The sequence below is a fragment of the Plasmodium relictum genome (genome assembly GCF_900005765.1).
Source record: "Plasmodium relictum strain SGS1 genome assembly, chromosome: 14".
Lineage (NCBI taxonomy): Eukaryota > Apicomplexa > Aconoidasida > Haemosporida > Plasmodiidae > Plasmodium > Plasmodium relictum.
Window position 1 is genome coordinate 1,522,629 of NC_041692.1, and position 18,825 is coordinate 1,541,453.

The following is an 18,825-nucleotide window of genomic DNA, read 5'->3' on the forward strand; positions in this document are numbered from 1 at the left end:
TATATTTATTTGTAAAAAAAAAAAAAAAAAATGTTAATTTCTAATTAAAAGTTACATATTAAAAAATAAAAAATGAAAATAAAAATAAAAAAAAATAAAAATGAAAATAAAAATAAAAATAAAAATAAAAAAAACAAATTAAATAATAATTATATATAATTTAATATATTTTAAAATTATTTTATGCTAAAGAATACTATTATTATAAAATAATTCTTTTTAATATAACAAATATCATAATGCTAGGCTAAATCTTTTAGTTTTTTTTTTTTTTTTATAGTAGATTAGAAAAAAAAAAAAAAATATGTATCTATAAAAGAATAAAAATTATATTAATTAGTTTAAAAAAAAAAAAAAAAATGAATATTTAAAGATGTTACGAAGAAATATTAATTCATTGTATTTTTTTAATAGATACAAAAAAAATGTGGAAATTACTATTTATAGAATAATAAATTATACCGATCATTTTGTCAAGGAATTTTGCACAAATAACACGAGATACAGAAAAATAACAGTTATTCCATTTGATAAGAAAAATATAAAATTAGAATATAAAAATATTCCTTTTGATTTGGATGATTTACATCAGAAAAGTAAAAAAGAAATATTAAATATATACAAAATTATAAGAGATAAAAATGAATTAAGTAAATTACCAAATGATTTTATAGACAATTTATTTGAATGCACTAAAAAATATGTTCGTTCATTGTTACCTTACGAATTTGTAAAAATTTACAAAACATTAAATATTATTAAAAAAAATGATAAACAACTAAATTTATTATTGCATCAACAAATAAAAAGAATTTACAAAAATTTTGATGTAACAAGTATAAGTAAATTATTTCAAATTTATATTTTTACAAAATCCAAGCCGATAGATTTAATAAAAAAATTATCAGAATCATTTCTCAATAATATAAATGATAGTAATCCATGGAATATAAGAGAAATAATTTCTATTTTTTGTTATTTTAAAATTGATGCGAAAGAGCATATTGATTTACTTTATAAAAAATGTCTCCCATATATATCGAAAAATATAATGAATTACACTCCAAAAGATGTTACAATAATTTTTTATAGTTCTGTAAAAATGAACAAACAAAACACCATCTTATGTAATGTAGTAACTAAAAATGTAATTCTAAAAATAAATAGTTATCAATTTCATCAATTAGCAATTATATTGAATAGTTTTTCTAAGATAGGTGAAAAAAATAACAAATTGTGTAAAGTAATATGCGATAAAATTAAGAAAAAAATGGAATTGTCTAAAAATTCAAATAGTTCCTATGATTCAAATTATTCTAGTAGTACAAGTAATGTTGATAAATGCGAATATATTAATGATAATAGTAATTTGAATAATAATAATAATAATAACAAGAGCTATAATTTAAATGATTTAACTAATAAAAATTCTGAAATCACATACAAAATAAATGCATATGATGATGAGGTAACAGAAATAAATGAAGAAAATTATACCATACAGCATATCAATATAAAAAACAAAGATAATATAAAAAAAAATATTGAAGAAAATAATTTATTAGAATCCCAAATATTGAAACCTAAAGATGTTTCAATTATATTAAATTCACTAGTAAAATTAGAGTATTACGATAATGAAACATTTAACTGCTTAATTCCATATATAATAAACAATGCATCATATTTTTCTCCTCAATCTTTAAGTAATTTAGTTCATTCTTTTTCGCATATTCAAATAAATAACGCATTGCTACTAGATAAAATTGTTAGTGAATCAATAATGAAAATTCACAAATTTAAAAATATAGAAATGAGCAATTTAGCGAATTCATTAATTAGATTAAATAGAAAAGATAAAACATTATTTACATATATTATAGATGAATTTCTATACCGTGCAACTATAGGATCAAAATTTATAAATTATGATTTTGACATTTTATCATTGCAACAATTTGCATATTCATTTAGTAACATAGGTTTAAATGATAATAAGGTATATATTATTCTATATAAATTATTAGTAAAAAAAATTAATCAAATAAACAAAAAAAACAAAAAATATGTCAATTTAATAGGAAAAGATGAGAAAGAAAAAGAAAACAAAAAACAGAAAATAAAGGATACAGAAAATAATATAGATTTAATTCCAAATAATAATTATAATAATCTTATGAGAACTAACATAAATTTTGAAAACAATTTTGATTTTTTTTCATTGGCTACATTTATAAATTCATATGGTAAAGTAAAAATTCATCACAAAAACTTTTCTCATTTCATTAGTTATATAATTAGAAAAAAAAAAAAAAACAATGAAATTCTTTCTAATCAATCCTTAAGTAATATAATATATGGTTTGCTAAAATTAGAAATAAAAGACAAAAAAATATACAAATTTTTACTGAAGGAAAGCATTGAAAAAATAGATTCATTGCAGCTATTACAAATAGTGTTATTATTATATTCTTTTAGCAAATTAAAAATATATTCCTATAAATTTGTTAAAAAATCAATTCAAATATTAAGTATGAACATTAATGATTTAAGTTTATCTGATTTATCATTGACATGTTATTCTTTATCAAATTTTTTATATAGAGATCTAATTTTTTTATATAAAGTTAATAAAATTATTCTTCTAAATAATTATGAATTTAATTCAAAAAATGTTTCTCAATTTTTTAATTCTTTTACTAAGTTATGTTTTTATCATAAACCTTTTTATGATTTCATATTTCGAAAAATTCAAACATTCATACATGAATTTAGTGAAAAAGAATTAACAAATATTGTGTTTTCTTTTATTTACTATTTTCACATGAAGATGCTGCATTTTAGTTCTCAGCAAAATAGCTCCTTAAATAAAAAGCAAATTTCGGATATGAAAACTGCTAACGAAGGAACTTCAACTGAATTAAAGAATAAAATAAGTGAAATAAAAACAGAAAATATTTATCATATAAATGAAAAATCTAATAATTTAGTTGATAAAAAGATTATGGGATATTCCAATTATATTAATAATAATAATAATAAAATTTCTAATTATGATAATGAAAATTATATGTTTGAAACGATTAATAAAATTAATAACTGTTCAAATACTATTGAAGAATTCTTTAAAAATGAATTAAATTTATTTTTTAATTTAATTTATATTTTAAATGAAAAATATCGTCAGAAAATGTCATTGATTAGTGTATATCAGCTACAAATTGTTGATTTATATTTAAGAGCAGTTTTTTCTAATTATTTCCATTTTCCTATTTATTTAAAAAATTTCCTTTTTAAATGTAGAAGTGTTAAATTAAAAATAGATGACTATATAGTATTATCATCAAAAACACATAGAAATATTTCTAAATTTTTAAATTTAGTTGGTATAAGTCATAGAAGCGAAGTTCAATTTGGACCATATCAATTAGATATTGTTGTGGATTTTTTACAAAACAAAAATAAAATATATGATTTTAATTGGATAGAGGATAATACAAATGATATAAACTATAATGTAATATATAAAAGCGGAAGATTAAAAAATGAATCAATAATAAAAAAAGAAAATACCCATCAAAATATAGTAATTGAAAAATTATTGAACAAAAATATTCTAATAGAAATAGATGGTATATCTCATTTTTACAAAGAAAGCTTTAGTAGGACTCTTAATTCAATTATAAAAGATTTTATTTTAAAAAAATTTGGATGGTATGTAATACATATACCATATCAAGAATGGAATCAATGTTTAAATTTCAAAAAGAAATTATTATATTGCATACATATCTTGAAATATATATTGGAAATAAGTAAAGAAGACATTTGTATAAAAGATTTCATTCATTTTATTAACAATAATAAACAGAAAGAAGATTATCATTCGAGGTTATCAATAAATAAAAATATATTAAATGAGGGTATTTATTGTGAGAAAAATATAGATGAAAAAAATGTAAATAATGAACATATAGACGCAGAGAATATAAACGATAATGCTTTACCGGAGTACTATAAAATTAATGAAGAAATTATTTTTTTTAATCAAATAAAAAATAAAAATAAAAATCAGCAAAATATTATGAAAAAACTTAGAGAACAGGAAAAATTGCAATATAATTATAATCTATCATTTCAAAAAGATGATTCAACAAAAAATCAAAAAAGTACTTCCAATATATATCTAAAAAACGAGGAATCCGGTAGCGAAGATGACGAAAAATAACAGAAGCTAACAAAATTTAAGTTAAAAAATTACATTACAAATATATATATATATATATATAATTATTTCATTATTATAATTAATAGTTTTATATGTTTATTTATATATATGTTTCATAATATAAAAAATTGTATTAATGTAATATTGTTGTAATTACCAAAAAAATATTCTTATTAATTTATATTTTATTTTATATAAAAAGATATATTAAAATAATTTTATTATTTTATATATATATATATATATACCATAATTTTAACTTATTTGAGTTCATATGTTTTTTTCTTTTCTTTTTTTTTTAAATTAATACATGCATAATATTTTAATATTTTTGTAATTTAAATATATAATTATATTATTACATGTTTAATTTAAAATATTTTTTGTTTCAATTTCATTTTATTTAAAAGGGGAAAAAAAAAGGATTATTTTCTTTTATATTTTCCCAAAAAATTTTAGAATTAAATTCCCATTTTTTTGTTCTTATAATTCATTATCAAAGAAATAGTAAATTTATATTACACATTTATTTATTATTTTTAATTATAACTTTTGTCTATTTTGCTTATATTATTAATAAGTTTTTTTATATTTTAAGATTACTAAATTTGCCTTCATTTCAAGTCTTTTTTTTTTTTTTTTTATTTTACTATTTCTAACAAATTAAAATTATTAATACTTATTTTACTTTAATACGAAAAAAAAAATTTTTCTTTAAAGATAAAAATGCATTTGAATATGCGATAAGATTTTAAATTATAAAAATATAATTATATATTTGACAAATATCAAAAAAAGTATATGAATTCAAATTGGAAATTAAATTATCAAATCACATTTTATATATTTCTAACACAAAATTTTCGTCTATATATTTTACGGATAAAGAATAATTCTAAAAAATAATTAAGAAATCTATAAAGTAAATAATTAATCATATATACTATAGAAAATATATGAAATTCTTTTCTCTTTCCATTTTTATAAATATGTGTTCTTTTTTAATTATTAGATATGGTAAAATGGTATTCTTTCATTTCTATCATGATTCAATAAAATAAAAAAAGTAAATTTATTATTTTGTTTTATTTTGTTTTCTTTATTTTATTTATGTATTTTTTTTTTTTTTTTTAGGGGTTTTTATTAATAGTCTCCTATTTTCGGTGCTAAGAAGAAAGTTAAATGAGAATTTTCTTGTATGTCTGTTAATTGTTGTTTAAAATTAAATTTGATTGATATAGGAATATTTGGAGAAAGAGATATTAAAACTTCATCGGATAAAGATGAAGCTCTTGAAAACATTACTAGATATCTAGTGGCAAATTCTTGTGAAACAGATTTAGTACAAGTAATTGATACGTCTGTCATATCATTTGTAAATTGCTTAGTTACTTTTATATCAGAGCCAGTTGTACTTAAAATCATAGTATCTTTTTTCATTGATATGCTTACATTATCTCCAATTGAATTTAAATATTTTGTAAATTCTTGAAATTTTTTCGATTTCATTGTGCACTGGCAATGATATTCAGATTGAGGTATTTCTAAATGTTCTTTTTGAGCATTAATTAATTTAACTTGTATTTCTAATGAATCGTCTGTGCTTGATTGTTCTTCCTCATCAATTATTCCAATATTTAAAACAGCATCATTATCATTATCTTCTTTAAACAAAAATACAGTAGATTTTTCTTTTATCACAGATAATATTTTTAACATGAAACTTATACTTATTCCTAAAACGCAATTTTTATCGCATCTAAAAAAAAAATTGTGTAAAAAGAAATATAATACAAATAATAAAGTCTCGTGAGTAAACAAAAAATTATCAATAAAGACATATAATATTTTCAATATGTATATATAATAATAATAATAAAAACAATTTTTTAATATTAATAATTTTTTCAAAAATAAAAAACCTGTAATGTTGAAAAAAATCTGATACAATATTTAAATCAACTAAAGATACATGACTACAGTCCATTGATTGCATTTTAATACCATTCTCATCACATTCTAAATTTACTTCTGTACATATATCTTTTAAGGTTTCGAATAATTTCTTAAAAAATTGTCCATCTATTCTGCATTCAAACATTTTTATTAAAGATTATAATAAAAATTTTAAATTGTTTTATTAATTTATTTATTATTTTTTTTTTTTTTTTTTTTATGTATTAAAGCCTAATTTAAAAGAATTTTTTAAAAGGTAATTTGTGTTTAAAAAGAAAATATTAGAATATGTACATTATATACATGTAAATATAAATTTATTTAAGATAAATTTATAGAGGAAAAAAAAAATATAATATAAATTAAAAAAAAAAAAAAAAAATATATATATTAATATGAAATTATTTTAATCATTTATATAAAAAAAAAAATAAATAAAATAAAGCAAATTATTTAATGTATTTATAGAAGATATAAGAAAAAAAAAAATTAAGATTTTATGGTAAGTGAAAATACACATATAATTTATTTCACTATTATGTTAAAAATATAAAAAGCCATAAATTTATATTTTTATATATATTTTTATATATATTTTTATATATATTTAATAAAAATACAAAGAGAAGAATAAATTTTTTTTAGTAAGTAAATAGTTATTTTTAATTTTATAAAAAAGAATCTATTTTTTTTTTTTTTTTTTTTTTAACATATTTCATTTTTTTTATACTTGCATATATACATATATTTACATACTAGAATTTTTAAATATATTTCACATACACATTGTTATAATTATCTTAAAACATGTCTAAGTATAAAATATTTTTTATACAAAAATAAGAAATAATAGAAAGGCTACATAAAAAGAAAAATCTATAAATAAAAAATTAAAATATAATAAATTCCATATAGTCTTCAAAAGAAGAATATATCATTACTAAGAATAGTAAATTTGAAAATTTTAATCTTTGCAATTAAACTTTATTTCATTATCAAATTTCCGTATGCTCATTTATATAATTAATTTGAAAATTAATATGAGCATAGTTAAAAAAAAAAGGTTTAAAGAGAAACTAGAAATAAATTGATAATTTTTTTTAATGTAAAGTAAAATTTTTCATATTAAGACAATATCCATTATTATAAAAATTTTATTTCTTAAAAAAGATTTATGTTTCTTAAAGTTATTAAAAATGAAAGAGTCAAAAACATAATAAACAAAAAATGATCTGAATAACAGAAACTACTTTGAAGAATATATATATATTGATATGCTGAATTAAATATAAATAATATACCTTTAAATACCGTATATTTCTTGAGTAAATATATATATATATATATATATATATATATATATATGAATTAAAACATTTATTTTTTTATAATTTTGTTATATGATAATATATTTTTTTCTTTGAAATAATGAATATAAACAAAAAAGGAACTTTGAGGAAAAGGAAATAAAAAAATAAGTTTATAAAAAAGGAATGAAAATTTATTTATTAAATTATTTTCTAAAAAAATTAAATAAATGTTATTTAATGAAAATTTTACAAGTTTATTTTTAAGTTTTAATGATATATATTACCTATATCAAGAAAGAATTAACAAAAAAAAAGTAAAATCAAATAAATGCATTAGTTTAGATAAAGGAAACTATCTAATTAATTTAAAACATAAATATGTTGTTCTAATGTTAAACTAATAAATTCAACAAATATAAACTTATATGATTCAATTGATTTTTAATAAATTCACATTTTATCAAATTATTTTTTTTTTTTTTTTTACTTTAAACAAAAAAGAAATACAGAAAAAAACATTTTTTTAAAAAAATATTTAAATATATATAAAAAAAGAATAAAATAATTCAGATCATTAAATTAAGATTAAAATGATGGCCTTTTAATTCTTTTTCATTTTACGTAAGAGGTTTCTTAAATTTAATAAATTTTAACAAAAACGTTACTTCTCATGTTTTAAAAAAAAATAATCAGAATAAAAAAAAATTTTTAAAAAGAAAAAAAAAAATTTGTAAATAATTATATTAATTTTTAATTAAATAATGAATAATTAAAATACAATAACTTCTTATTTAGTTGAATAAGTAATAAAAAAAGGATTATATTTTATTTTTAAAAGTAAAATTTTAAAGAACATCAGTATTTCAGTGCATATTTTATAGTACCATTTGTTGCTTTTTTTGTAATAAATATATTTCTTTCTCTATGTATAAACCAAAGCATTTTTAAAGTCTATATGTATATTTTGTAAATTATATATACCATTTGAAAGATAAAAATTTATTAAAATGAAATTTCATAAAAGAAAAAAAGTACATAAAAAAAGCAGAAACAATAATATCAATCATACAAAAGATATTAATGATTCTGAAATAGAATCAGATGATATATTATCATCAGTAGCCTCAGATGAGAATAATTTGGCTCTTTTAAATAAAAGAAAAAAATTAAATGATGCAATAAATGATGATATAAGCCATGATGATGTAACTGATAATGATGATTCTAATGATGATAAAAATGAAGATATTTTTAACAATCCAGAGGAGAGAAAAATATATTTAGCTAAAAAATATCTAAAAGATTTAGGTGTTCAAAGTTCAGATGGAGAAAATTCTTCAGAGACATCGTTAAACAATGAAGATGAACAAAAATCAAGTAAATTAAGTGATGATGACTTTTCTTCTGATGAAAATGAAGAAAAAAAAAAAAAAATAAGTAAAATGTTGATGGAAAAAGAAAAATCAAAAAATCGCAAGTCTCTTTTAAATTTAGGAAATAAAATAAAATTATTTTATGATGAAAAATTATCCACAAAATTATTAAATAGCAATAAAAAAGATACAAAAAATAGCAACATATTAAATAATAAAATTGATGAAAATGTCATATTTTTTCGTGGTCACAAGAAAAGTGTTACTTGTGTTGCATGTCCAGATTATAATTTATCTTTTATGGATCAATATGACTATACATATAATAAATATAAAGGATATAATAATGGAAAATTTTATGAACATGATGATAATGCTGAAAATTATTCCATGGGATGGTATAATAGTAATAATAATGATAGCGATGTAAACTATAAAGAAAAAATTATTGAACCTAAAATATTTGAAAATACATCAATTAGTACAATTTATACTGGTGGTAAAGATGCTTGTATTATTGAATGGGATTTAATTAAAGGAGAAAAGGTTCATATTTATAAAGGATACTCAAATTCTTTTGTAGAATATGGGAATAAAGGTATAAATCATTTTAAGAGCGTGATGGATATTTATTGTCATAAATTTAATTCCTTTTTTATATCTGTTGGTTCAGATAATTTAATAAATGTATGGGATAACAGAATAAAGAAGAAATGCACAAATTCAATTGTTGGTCATAAAAATATTATAAGTGGAATAATTGGATGCAATGAAACTACTGATGAATTAAATATAGATCATAACTTTTTTACATCATCTTATGATAAAACAATTAAATTATGGGATTTACGATTCTTTGATAAATGTTTAAATACCTATTTAGGTCATACCAATAATATTTTGAGTATGAATTCCATATGTCAAAATAAATTAGTAACTAGTTCTAGCGATTATACATTACGTGTATGGAATACAAAAAATGATAATCACATTTTGTATAGTATAAATTACGAAATTATCGAATCTTGTTGTACACTTAATAATAAAATATTTATTGCTGGAACATTTTCTGGTCATATTTATATTTTTACATCTTCATATAAAAAACCTATTTACATACAAAAAAATGCTCACAATGCATCTTCAATAACAGCCCTTATAAGTATTCCTTTCACGAATATATTTATTTCTGGATCTTATGATGGATATGTTCATTTTTGGGAATATAAAAATATTAACAAAATAGTTGGAAATGTTAATAAAATTATGACTGTTCAAATATATGGTACTGTTAATAAATTTTCATTTTCACACAATTATAAATATTTATTTGTAGCTGTTGGTAATGAAATGAAACATGGTATTTGGACAAGAACAAAAAACAAAAATGGATTAGCTATTATACCCCTACATTTTTTATCCTAATTATTATTATTAAATATAGATAATTTGCTTATATGTGTATTAATATAAGTTAATGCATAAAATATAATACATTATGGAATGTGTAAAATAATATTAATTAATTTTTTAATTTATGCAAAAATATTTAATATTGTATATTTTAACATAAAAATTATTTTTGTTAACTTTTAATGGTAAAATTTAAATATTTGTTAATTTACTAAAAAATAAAGTTTTTTTACTTGTTTAATTTTATATGATTTAAAAAAAAATATAGATTTTTTTATTTTTCTTACTTTTTATTATCTAAATTTAATTCCCTACTGTTATATTGTTATAGTTTTTTTTTTTTTGTTTTTTAAATCTTTTCTAAACATTTAAAATTTTTAATATACTGAATAAAAAAATTATTTCTTTTAAATGTTTGAGTTTTTAGAATTTTATAGTACAATTCACTATTAATTTGATAAATTCCTTCAATACATATTAAAAAAAAATAAAAGGAAAATAAGATGAAATAATTATAAATTATAAATTATAAATTATAAAATAAAAATTATTTCTAAAATAAAATATAGTATAATTTTAAGCAAGCTTTTATTGAAAGAACAATTTTCTTTAAATATTAAATCTTAACTTTATTAAAACTATTGAGTTGAAATAGTATTCATTGTTTTGTTATAATTAAATAAAAAATATATTTTAATTCTCCTTTAAGAAAAAATTTATTTAAAAAAAAAATAAAGAATCAAAATAGCAAATTTTTTGCTTTTTTTTTTTTTTTTTAATATAAATATTACTATTACGTTAAAAGGGGTTGCTTATATATTTTTTTGCTATGGTGCCATAATTATCTTCACCTGAAATGAAAAAAAATAAAGGTATTAGTATTAACATATACTTTAAGAAAGAATAAAAAAAAAAATATGAATAAAAAGTTTACATTATAATAGGGAAATTAGTAATATAATATTTATATTTTGATCATCATATTATTTAAAATATATTTCTAATTTTCATTTGTTCTATGTTATTATTCTTGATCTTTTTTTTTTTTATTATTATATGAATCATGTGAAAGTTATAATTATCGTATAATAGCAAATGAAATAAAAATCCAAAAAAATTTAGACAAATTTCTTAATAAAAAATGTATTCATTTTTTTTTTACAATATTTGAATTTTATCTTATATTTTAAATAAGTAACACTCTTACATTACAAAATTTTTATGTTTCTTTTGCATTAAAAATTGTTAATAATTTATTTTTTTTTTTAATGCTCATAAGGAATATTAAAAATCAATTTTATATGTTAAATTATATATTTTTATTTATTTCATATATTTTTCATGTATAAATTAAATTCTTTTCACTATAATAAGATTAGTAAAATTAAACAATATAATATAATGCTTAGAATATTGTTTTCTTAAAAAGTATTTTTGCATAACAAAAACATTATAAAACATATATATATAATATTTCATTTATTGTAATATTCTTATTATATTCATTTCATTTTTAGTATTTATTTTTTATATATATATTTATTTGTCTTTAGAATTAATTATTGTAAGTATACATTATATATTCCTATTTTCTTAAAATTAATATAGGTGTTTTAATATGATACACATATATATAAATTAAAAAAAATTTATACGATAATTATCTATCAATTAATTAATGGAGAATATAGGCAGTGATGTTTTATCAAATGAAACTAATATGGATGACAAGCCAATTTCCTTTTTAATATTCTTCATGGCAAATTTAGTTTTTTCCGTCTTAATTTTCTATATATGTTTAAGAGAAAAAGATCAGAAAGTAAAGTATGAAATAATTTAAGGAAATAGTTAATATTGAAAATTATTTATTTTACTTTTATTAAAGATATAATTAAGTTCTTTTTATTATTTTTTATTTAAAGGGGTTTATTTTTTGTATTTGCGTATATAAACATTTACACTACTTCATTGTTTTTTTGTATGCAGAAAGACATTTATTATTTTTAATAGTTTAAAAAAAAAATTCACTCATTTTTTTTCTTCTCAAAATTAAAAAAAAAATATTTTCATTTATTTTTAATTTTTAGATATGAAATAATTAAAAATGAAGAAATGAAAGAATTTGACGTTTAAAAATATAGAAACGCGCTAAAGAATAATATTAAACATGGAAAAAATTATTTAATACTATTTTTATATGAGTAACATACATAACATATTAATGAAAAGTGTTTCTTAAAACAAAAAAATTTCATATATTTTACCTTTTCTCTTATTTGTAGTTCTATATACAACTTCATATACCTAAAATTTTCATTAAATGTAAAATGGTAAATCAATTAATAATTTACAATTAAAAACCAGTTTTGTTTCTTATGCATATGTTAATTTTTACTATTTTTTACCTTTTTACATTTTTTTTAATAATTCCATTTTCATTTTACATTTTTTATTTTTTTTATTTTTTAATATATTTATTAAATTTATTAAGCTATTCCTTTCTTTAACTTTTTTAAAATTAATGAAATATTTTTTTTTTTCCTTTCTCGGTGATTTTATTTTTGAATTACTATTAATTTAAAAAAAAAATGTTTACTATATAACTAAAAAAATTTTTTTTAATTACACCAAATATAGGTAATTTTTGATTTTTCTATTTTCATAAAAATTTAATAATTTTTTTTTTTCTCCATTTTAAAGTATTTCATTGTATTAAGTGAATTAAAATGAATAAATTAAAAACTAGAATTTATATGTGAACAAATATAATTTATTTATTTAATTAAAAAAGGAATGATTTTATAATTATAAGAAAAATTATAAAAAAAATTTTTAAAATGAGCAAAAAATATGTTTATTGGGAAAAACAAGGTAATGACCGTATGTGCGGTCTTCATTGCATAAATAGTATTCTTCAAGTAATTAAAAAAAAAATTATACAATAAATCAAATAATGTAAAATGAAATAAATATAAAATAGTATAATATTAATACACAATAAATTTAAGAGATAGTGGTATAAAGTGATGCTATATAAAATAGATATAAATGAATAACTCTTAAAATGAAAAGTGATATATATATATATATATATATATAGTTCATAAAGTAAATTTTTCATGTTAATTTTTTTCTTTTTTTTTATTATACCATATATTTAATCTATTATAAACATAATACTTATTTTATATATTGCTTCATTTTATTTTTTTATAAATATACAAAAAAATAAAGGGTCCGTACTATAGTGAAGATACATTGGCAGAAATAGGAAGAGAACTTGATGATAAAGAAAAAGAATTTTTTAAATGTTCTAATGAATTAGTAAGAAATAATTCATCCAATGTTTTAGATGATGGTTTTATAAATATTTCAGTTTTGATAGAATGCTTAAAAAGAAAAAATATATTATTAAAGAATGTTTTTGAAGAAGATTTGATTAAAATAATTTCTAGTAATCACCAAGATATTGGTTACATATGTAATTTAGAACAGCACTGGTTTAGCATACGTAAAATTCATAATACATGGTATGTATTAGACAGTTTAAAAAGCGCTCCTTTATATATTAAGGAAATGAATTTAAAATTTTATTTCAATGATGTTATTAAGAAATATCATATATTTTCTGTTCAGAATGTAAATCCATATATATCTTTACCAAAGCCAGACATAAATTTTGAAGCAAAAAATCCAAATCAGTTTTATATACCTACAAGTGAAATATCAGAAATAGCTTTTATATCTGATGGTTTTATATCAGAGGATAAATTTAATGTGAATAGATCAGAACAAAATTCGGTTTTTTCACATATAAATAAAAATCAAAAATTTAAATGGCCAGAAAATGGAGGTAGAAAGTTAAATGACAAAACAAATACAATTAATTCTAATAATATTGAAGAAGATGATGATTTAAAAATTGCTTTAAAATTATCCATGGAAGAATATTTTAAGGTTCGAAATGAAATCATACATTAATAAATATTTATTTAATATTTTTATTTTAATATATAACATTTTTATTGAGTTGTAATTTATTTAGTTATATTCTAATATATTTCATTTATATTTATTATACAGAGTTTGCCACCTCCTCCTGAAGAAATTTCCAATGAAAATTGCATAAATGTTATGGTTAAGTTATCAAATAAAAAAATTCAGAGGAAGTTTAGTGTTACGAAAACTTTATCAGTATGATTAAAAGCATTAAATAAAAAAAAAAAAAAAGATTATTTTTACTTAAATATTAAATGAAAAATATTATTTTATTATATATCGTTATTGTTACATCATAAATATATATGTATGCATGTATATATAGGATATCTTTTATTGGATAGAATATGAGTCTGCAAAAAATGAAGATATTTGTTCTTCTTTACTCTTTAGACGTGATTATTGCCTTTTTCAAATTTATCCAAGGTATGTATAAATATATATATATATTTAAGAAAGAAAAATAAAACAATTATTTAATAATAAAAAATGGAATTTTTTTTCATATTCATTTTCTTAGAAGAAAATTTCGAAAGTGCCAAAATGGGTCAATAGAATTACAATTGGGAGATAAAGTAAAATTAATTTTCCTATTTTTTTTTTTATATACTTTATATTTATTCATTTACTTATATTCCCTTTTTTTTTTTTTATAATTTTTGTGAAATTCTTTTTATTTCTTTGCAGACTGAAATGGTACACGACAAAATTTTGAAAGACTTGAATTTTGAAAAAGAAGAAACATTTATGATTTCTTAATATTCTTAAAAATGACTGAATCTTTTTTTTTACCATCAATATTTTATATTATTTAGAATAATAAGAAAGAAAAAAAAAAATTTATCCCACTTTTTAAGTTTATAAAAAAATTTCAAATATGTTATTGGTTAAATTCATTTACTCAAATAGAAAATAATTCCTTTTAATATGATACTTTTTTATGTATTTATATATTATTTCTTTTTTTTTTTATTGATTTATAATTTTACTCAATATTTTTAATAATAAAAGCTAATATAAATTGATTACAACATATTTCTTAATTTTCCTTAAAAAGAAAAAAAATTACTTCTTTATATCATAAAACTATTCCCATACAAAAAAACTTTGTATTTAAAAGTTTTAATATGTTAAAGAAAAATATAATTTTCTTCTTAAACAGTCTATAATGCACTTTTTCTTTTTCTATGAAAGTTCATTATAAAAAAAAACCTCTTTATATTATCATGGAAGTTACTTTCTCAAAAAAAAAAAGGAAAATTTTAAGTTATGCAAAATTTTTTCCTTTTATTGTTTTTTTTCTTTTTAAACGTTTAAAAAGTTGCAACATTCGCAAAAATAAAATATATTACTTATTCGAGTACACAAAAAATAATTAAAAATTAAATAAATGTGACACTAAATACATCTATGAAAACTTATGGCACAAATAAAAAATATCGCATACACTGAAATGTCAGTATAAGTACCATTATATTATTTTTTATGAAAATGGAAGAGTTCCAGTACTATACTGTCATGCTTATAAAATAAATAAATGCATATAAAAAAAAAATATATATGCTATTTATATATACAAAAAACTAGGAATTTTTTTTTATGCCAATATATTCAAATTTAAAAAAAAATTGGATATATTAAAATGGCTACTGCTATAATTATTAAAAGGATCTTTTAACTACTACTATTGTCTGACATAAATGTTTCTACTTGTTGCATAACTGATGGATCTTCATAGCCTTCTGGTTCTGATTCTGGTTCTGGTTCTGGTTCTGATCTTGATTCTGGTTTTGATTCTGGTCTTGATTCTTGTTCTGTTTCAACTTTTTTTTTTTCTGTATCAGGGGTTTCTTCAGTTTTTGGTGTCTTATTATCCCTTTCTTTTTTATATACACGCTTAACTTCCTTGGTCTCTTTATCTGTTACTTCATAATAATCTCCTTTGTCTATGGTGATATAATCATCTGGATAAAATTTAGGTTTAACGTAGACATAGTAACCTTCTGGATATTGAAGTTTCCATGGGTAAAATACGGGTGCTTCTTCAAATTCACGATTAAATCTATCTAAATTTAATGATATATTTACAAACTTTACAGTACCATATACAAGGTTTATCAAAGCAGTAGCACTTAGATATACTATATTACTTATGGCTCCTATCCATTTCTTACTTTTTTTATTTTTTTCATAACTTTCATGGACGTATACATCAGCTCCATCTGGCTTTTTACTTTCATCTTGTAACAAGATTTTAGAGTGTTCATTTTCTTTTAGTTCACTTTCATAATACTTAATTTTCTCAGCTTTTGAAAATGGATAAGATATTCCTTGAATAGCATTCATACCAACAAATCCTGCAAGAAGAAGTGAATTTGTAAGTCCAAGTTTGTATGTTCTTCTCCAACTATGACAACTCAAACTGAGTTCGAATGTTTCTACATTTCTTTCTAAAACACAGAAACGACCTTCCCTACTATCTTTAACTGCCAAATGAAAATCATATACTTCAGAAAAGGATTCAAATGGAACTGGCCAATTAAAAGAAGATTGATTATTCATTAAAATACTTATATTATCCATTATTGTAACTCGAAATTGTCTACCAAACTTAGAAATTGGATTTTTGTAAACATCAATGCTTACTCTAACACTCCATGGTGGTGCAATAAATTCAACAGTTTCAAAATTTTTTGGTATTAACAAAGCATTAGAATCCTTTTTTTCACATACAATATAACCTTCAAAATTAGATGGCAAAATTTGTTCTGAATCAGCTGCATTGGAATAACTGTTGCTTTTCATAACAGGCACTCGATCAAGAAAACAAGAATTGGGTCCTAGGTGATTATAATTAAATGAAACCTCATTATATGTAGCACTTTCTGTTTGCTTTATTAGTTTTTGCTTTTTTACAGATACCTCAAATATTTGATTGTCACCATCGCAAATAACCCTATCATTGTGTATTTTTATATTTATTCTGTCAAAATTTCCTTCAAGATGTGAAATATCTATCCATCCATTTGTATCATAGCCTTTTTTTTTTGCAATAAAATTTATTAAACTATTTCTAGGACTTTGAAAAAATCTTTTCTTTTCTGTTCTTATATTGCATACATTTGCTAAAGTTTTCAATTGAACATTTAAAAAAAATAATAAAACTACAATATACTTAACTGAAATCATTTTTAAAATAAAAAGTATAAAAAAAAAGATGTAAAAATTTAAATTTAAATTTAAATTTAAATTTAAATTCAATATTTAATTTTTAAACCTATAAATAATTTACAAAATATTTCACATTTATAAAAATAGATATATTTCAATAATTTAGTTGAAATTATAAAAAAAATTAAATATACGATAAATATTTATGCCATATGTTATACAAAAAGAATTTTAAAACTTTACTAGTTTAATAATACTATCACTCAAAATTATAAAAAAAAAAATACATGCGTAAATAAGCACATACAATTTATATATTTATATATATATATTAATATATATATGAAATTGGCTATTTAATTATGATAAATAAAAAATAAGTTTAATAAACACTAAATTTAATAAAAACTAAATTTAATAAAAACTAAATTTAATAAAAACTAAAAATTCTTAAAATTATTTAAAAATAAAAAAAGGAAAGAAAATTTTTAGTAATAAATTAAAGCTAACTATAATTTTTATTTTTAAAATTCCATGAATTCTACGATAGATTTTTTTTCTAACATATGACAAAAAAATTTTTAAATACTACACTTCTATAATAAAATATATGTATAAAAATTTATTATATTACTGCATGCGTTGCTAATAATAGTCCCATTATTTAATAAAATGTATTAAGATTACTAAAAAAAATTTTTAAATTAATAATAAAAATTAAATGAAATATTTAATGTTAAAATAAAACATAATCTTTTTTATGTAGTTTTTTTTGTATTCATGTATGCTATGTAAGCTTCTAGATGAAGCTATTCAATAACAAAAAAAAAAAATTTAATACAAAAAAGTATCTTTTTAAAATGTTTAAACGAATGTATTATTCATATACATAAGAAGACACTTCTGGAATATATAATGCATTTGCTTTTATAATTTTTTGAAATAATATTCACATATAAACTTAGTATATGTTTACTTCTTGAAGAATTCGACAATTATGTTAAAAAATAATAAATATATATATAATATAAATTTTATAAACTTTTATATTAACACCCTTAAATATTTTAATTTTTTTTAGTCCTATCTATGTTTTTGCATGCTTAAAAAAATCTTAGTAAATGCTCCGTAACTTTTTTCGGAAAAGTAAAAAAATTATATTCAATTTGCTCTTTTTTTATTGATTTTAGGCAAATATAATATTATAAATAATTAATTTTATAATAATTTTTTTTTTTTTCTATATTTACAAGATTGGATTATTGCGTATGTTAACACTATTTTTAAAAAATGCAACATTTTTCTCTATTATGTAAATTGCCAAAAAATATACATATATATATACATAGAAGTATGCAATTTTTGAAATTTTAAA

At 18.5% G+C, this 18,825-nt stretch overlaps 5 protein-coding genes across 5 annotated transcripts; 3 read left to right on the forward strand and 2 right to left on the reverse strand.

Moving 5' to 3' along the window:
• Window positions 1–373: 373 nt before the first annotated feature.
• Window positions 374–4,228, forward strand: PRELSG_1442100 (RAP protein, putative; the record flags this gene model as incomplete). The annotated part of the gene is made up of 1 exon (XM_028679499.1): window positions 374–4,228. One exon carries the CDS (start codon window positions 374–376, stop codon window positions 4,226–4,228), a length of 3,855 nt encoding a protein of 1,284 aa, XP_028535207.1.
• Window positions 4,229–5,371: 1,143 nt separating this feature from the next.
• On the reverse strand, window positions 5,372–6,329 carry PCNA2 (proliferating cell nuclear antigen 2, putative; the record flags this gene model as incomplete). The annotated part of the gene is made up of 2 exons (XM_028679501.1): window positions 5,372–5,987; window positions 6,151–6,329. 2 exons carry the CDS (start codon window positions 6,327–6,329, stop codon window positions 5,372–5,374), a joined length of 795 nt encoding a protein of 264 aa, XP_028535208.1.
• A 2,172-nt stretch (window positions 6,330–8,501) lies between these two features.
• Window positions 8,502–10,292, forward strand: PRELSG_1442300 (conserved Plasmodium protein, unknown function; the record flags this gene model as incomplete). The annotated part of the gene is made up of 1 exon (XM_028679502.1): window positions 8,502–10,292. The coding sequence occupies one exon, from the start codon at window positions 8,502–8,504 to the stop codon at window positions 10,290–10,292; it is 1,791 nt and encodes a 596-aa protein (XP_028535209.1).
• Window positions 10,293–13,117: 2,825 nt separating this feature from the next.
• Window positions 13,118–15,038, forward strand: ATX3 (ataxin-3, putative; the record flags this gene model as incomplete). The annotated part of the gene is made up of 6 exons (XM_028679503.1): window positions 13,118–13,198; window positions 13,515–14,237; window positions 14,364–14,474; window positions 14,605–14,705; window positions 14,800–14,854; window positions 14,967–15,038. The coding sequence occupies 6 exons, from the start codon at window positions 13,118–13,120 to the stop codon at window positions 15,036–15,038; spliced, it is 1,143 nt and encodes a 380-aa protein (XP_028535210.1).
• A 915-nt stretch (window positions 15,039–15,953) lies between these two features.
• On the reverse strand, window positions 15,954–17,468 carry PRELSG_1442500 (conserved Plasmodium protein, unknown function; the record flags this gene model as incomplete). The annotated part of the gene is made up of 1 exon (XM_028679504.1): window positions 15,954–17,468. The coding sequence occupies one exon, from the start codon at window positions 17,466–17,468 to the stop codon at window positions 15,954–15,956; it is 1,515 nt and encodes a 504-aa protein (XP_028535211.1).
• Between the last annotated feature and the right edge of the window lie 1,357 nt (window positions 17,469–18,825).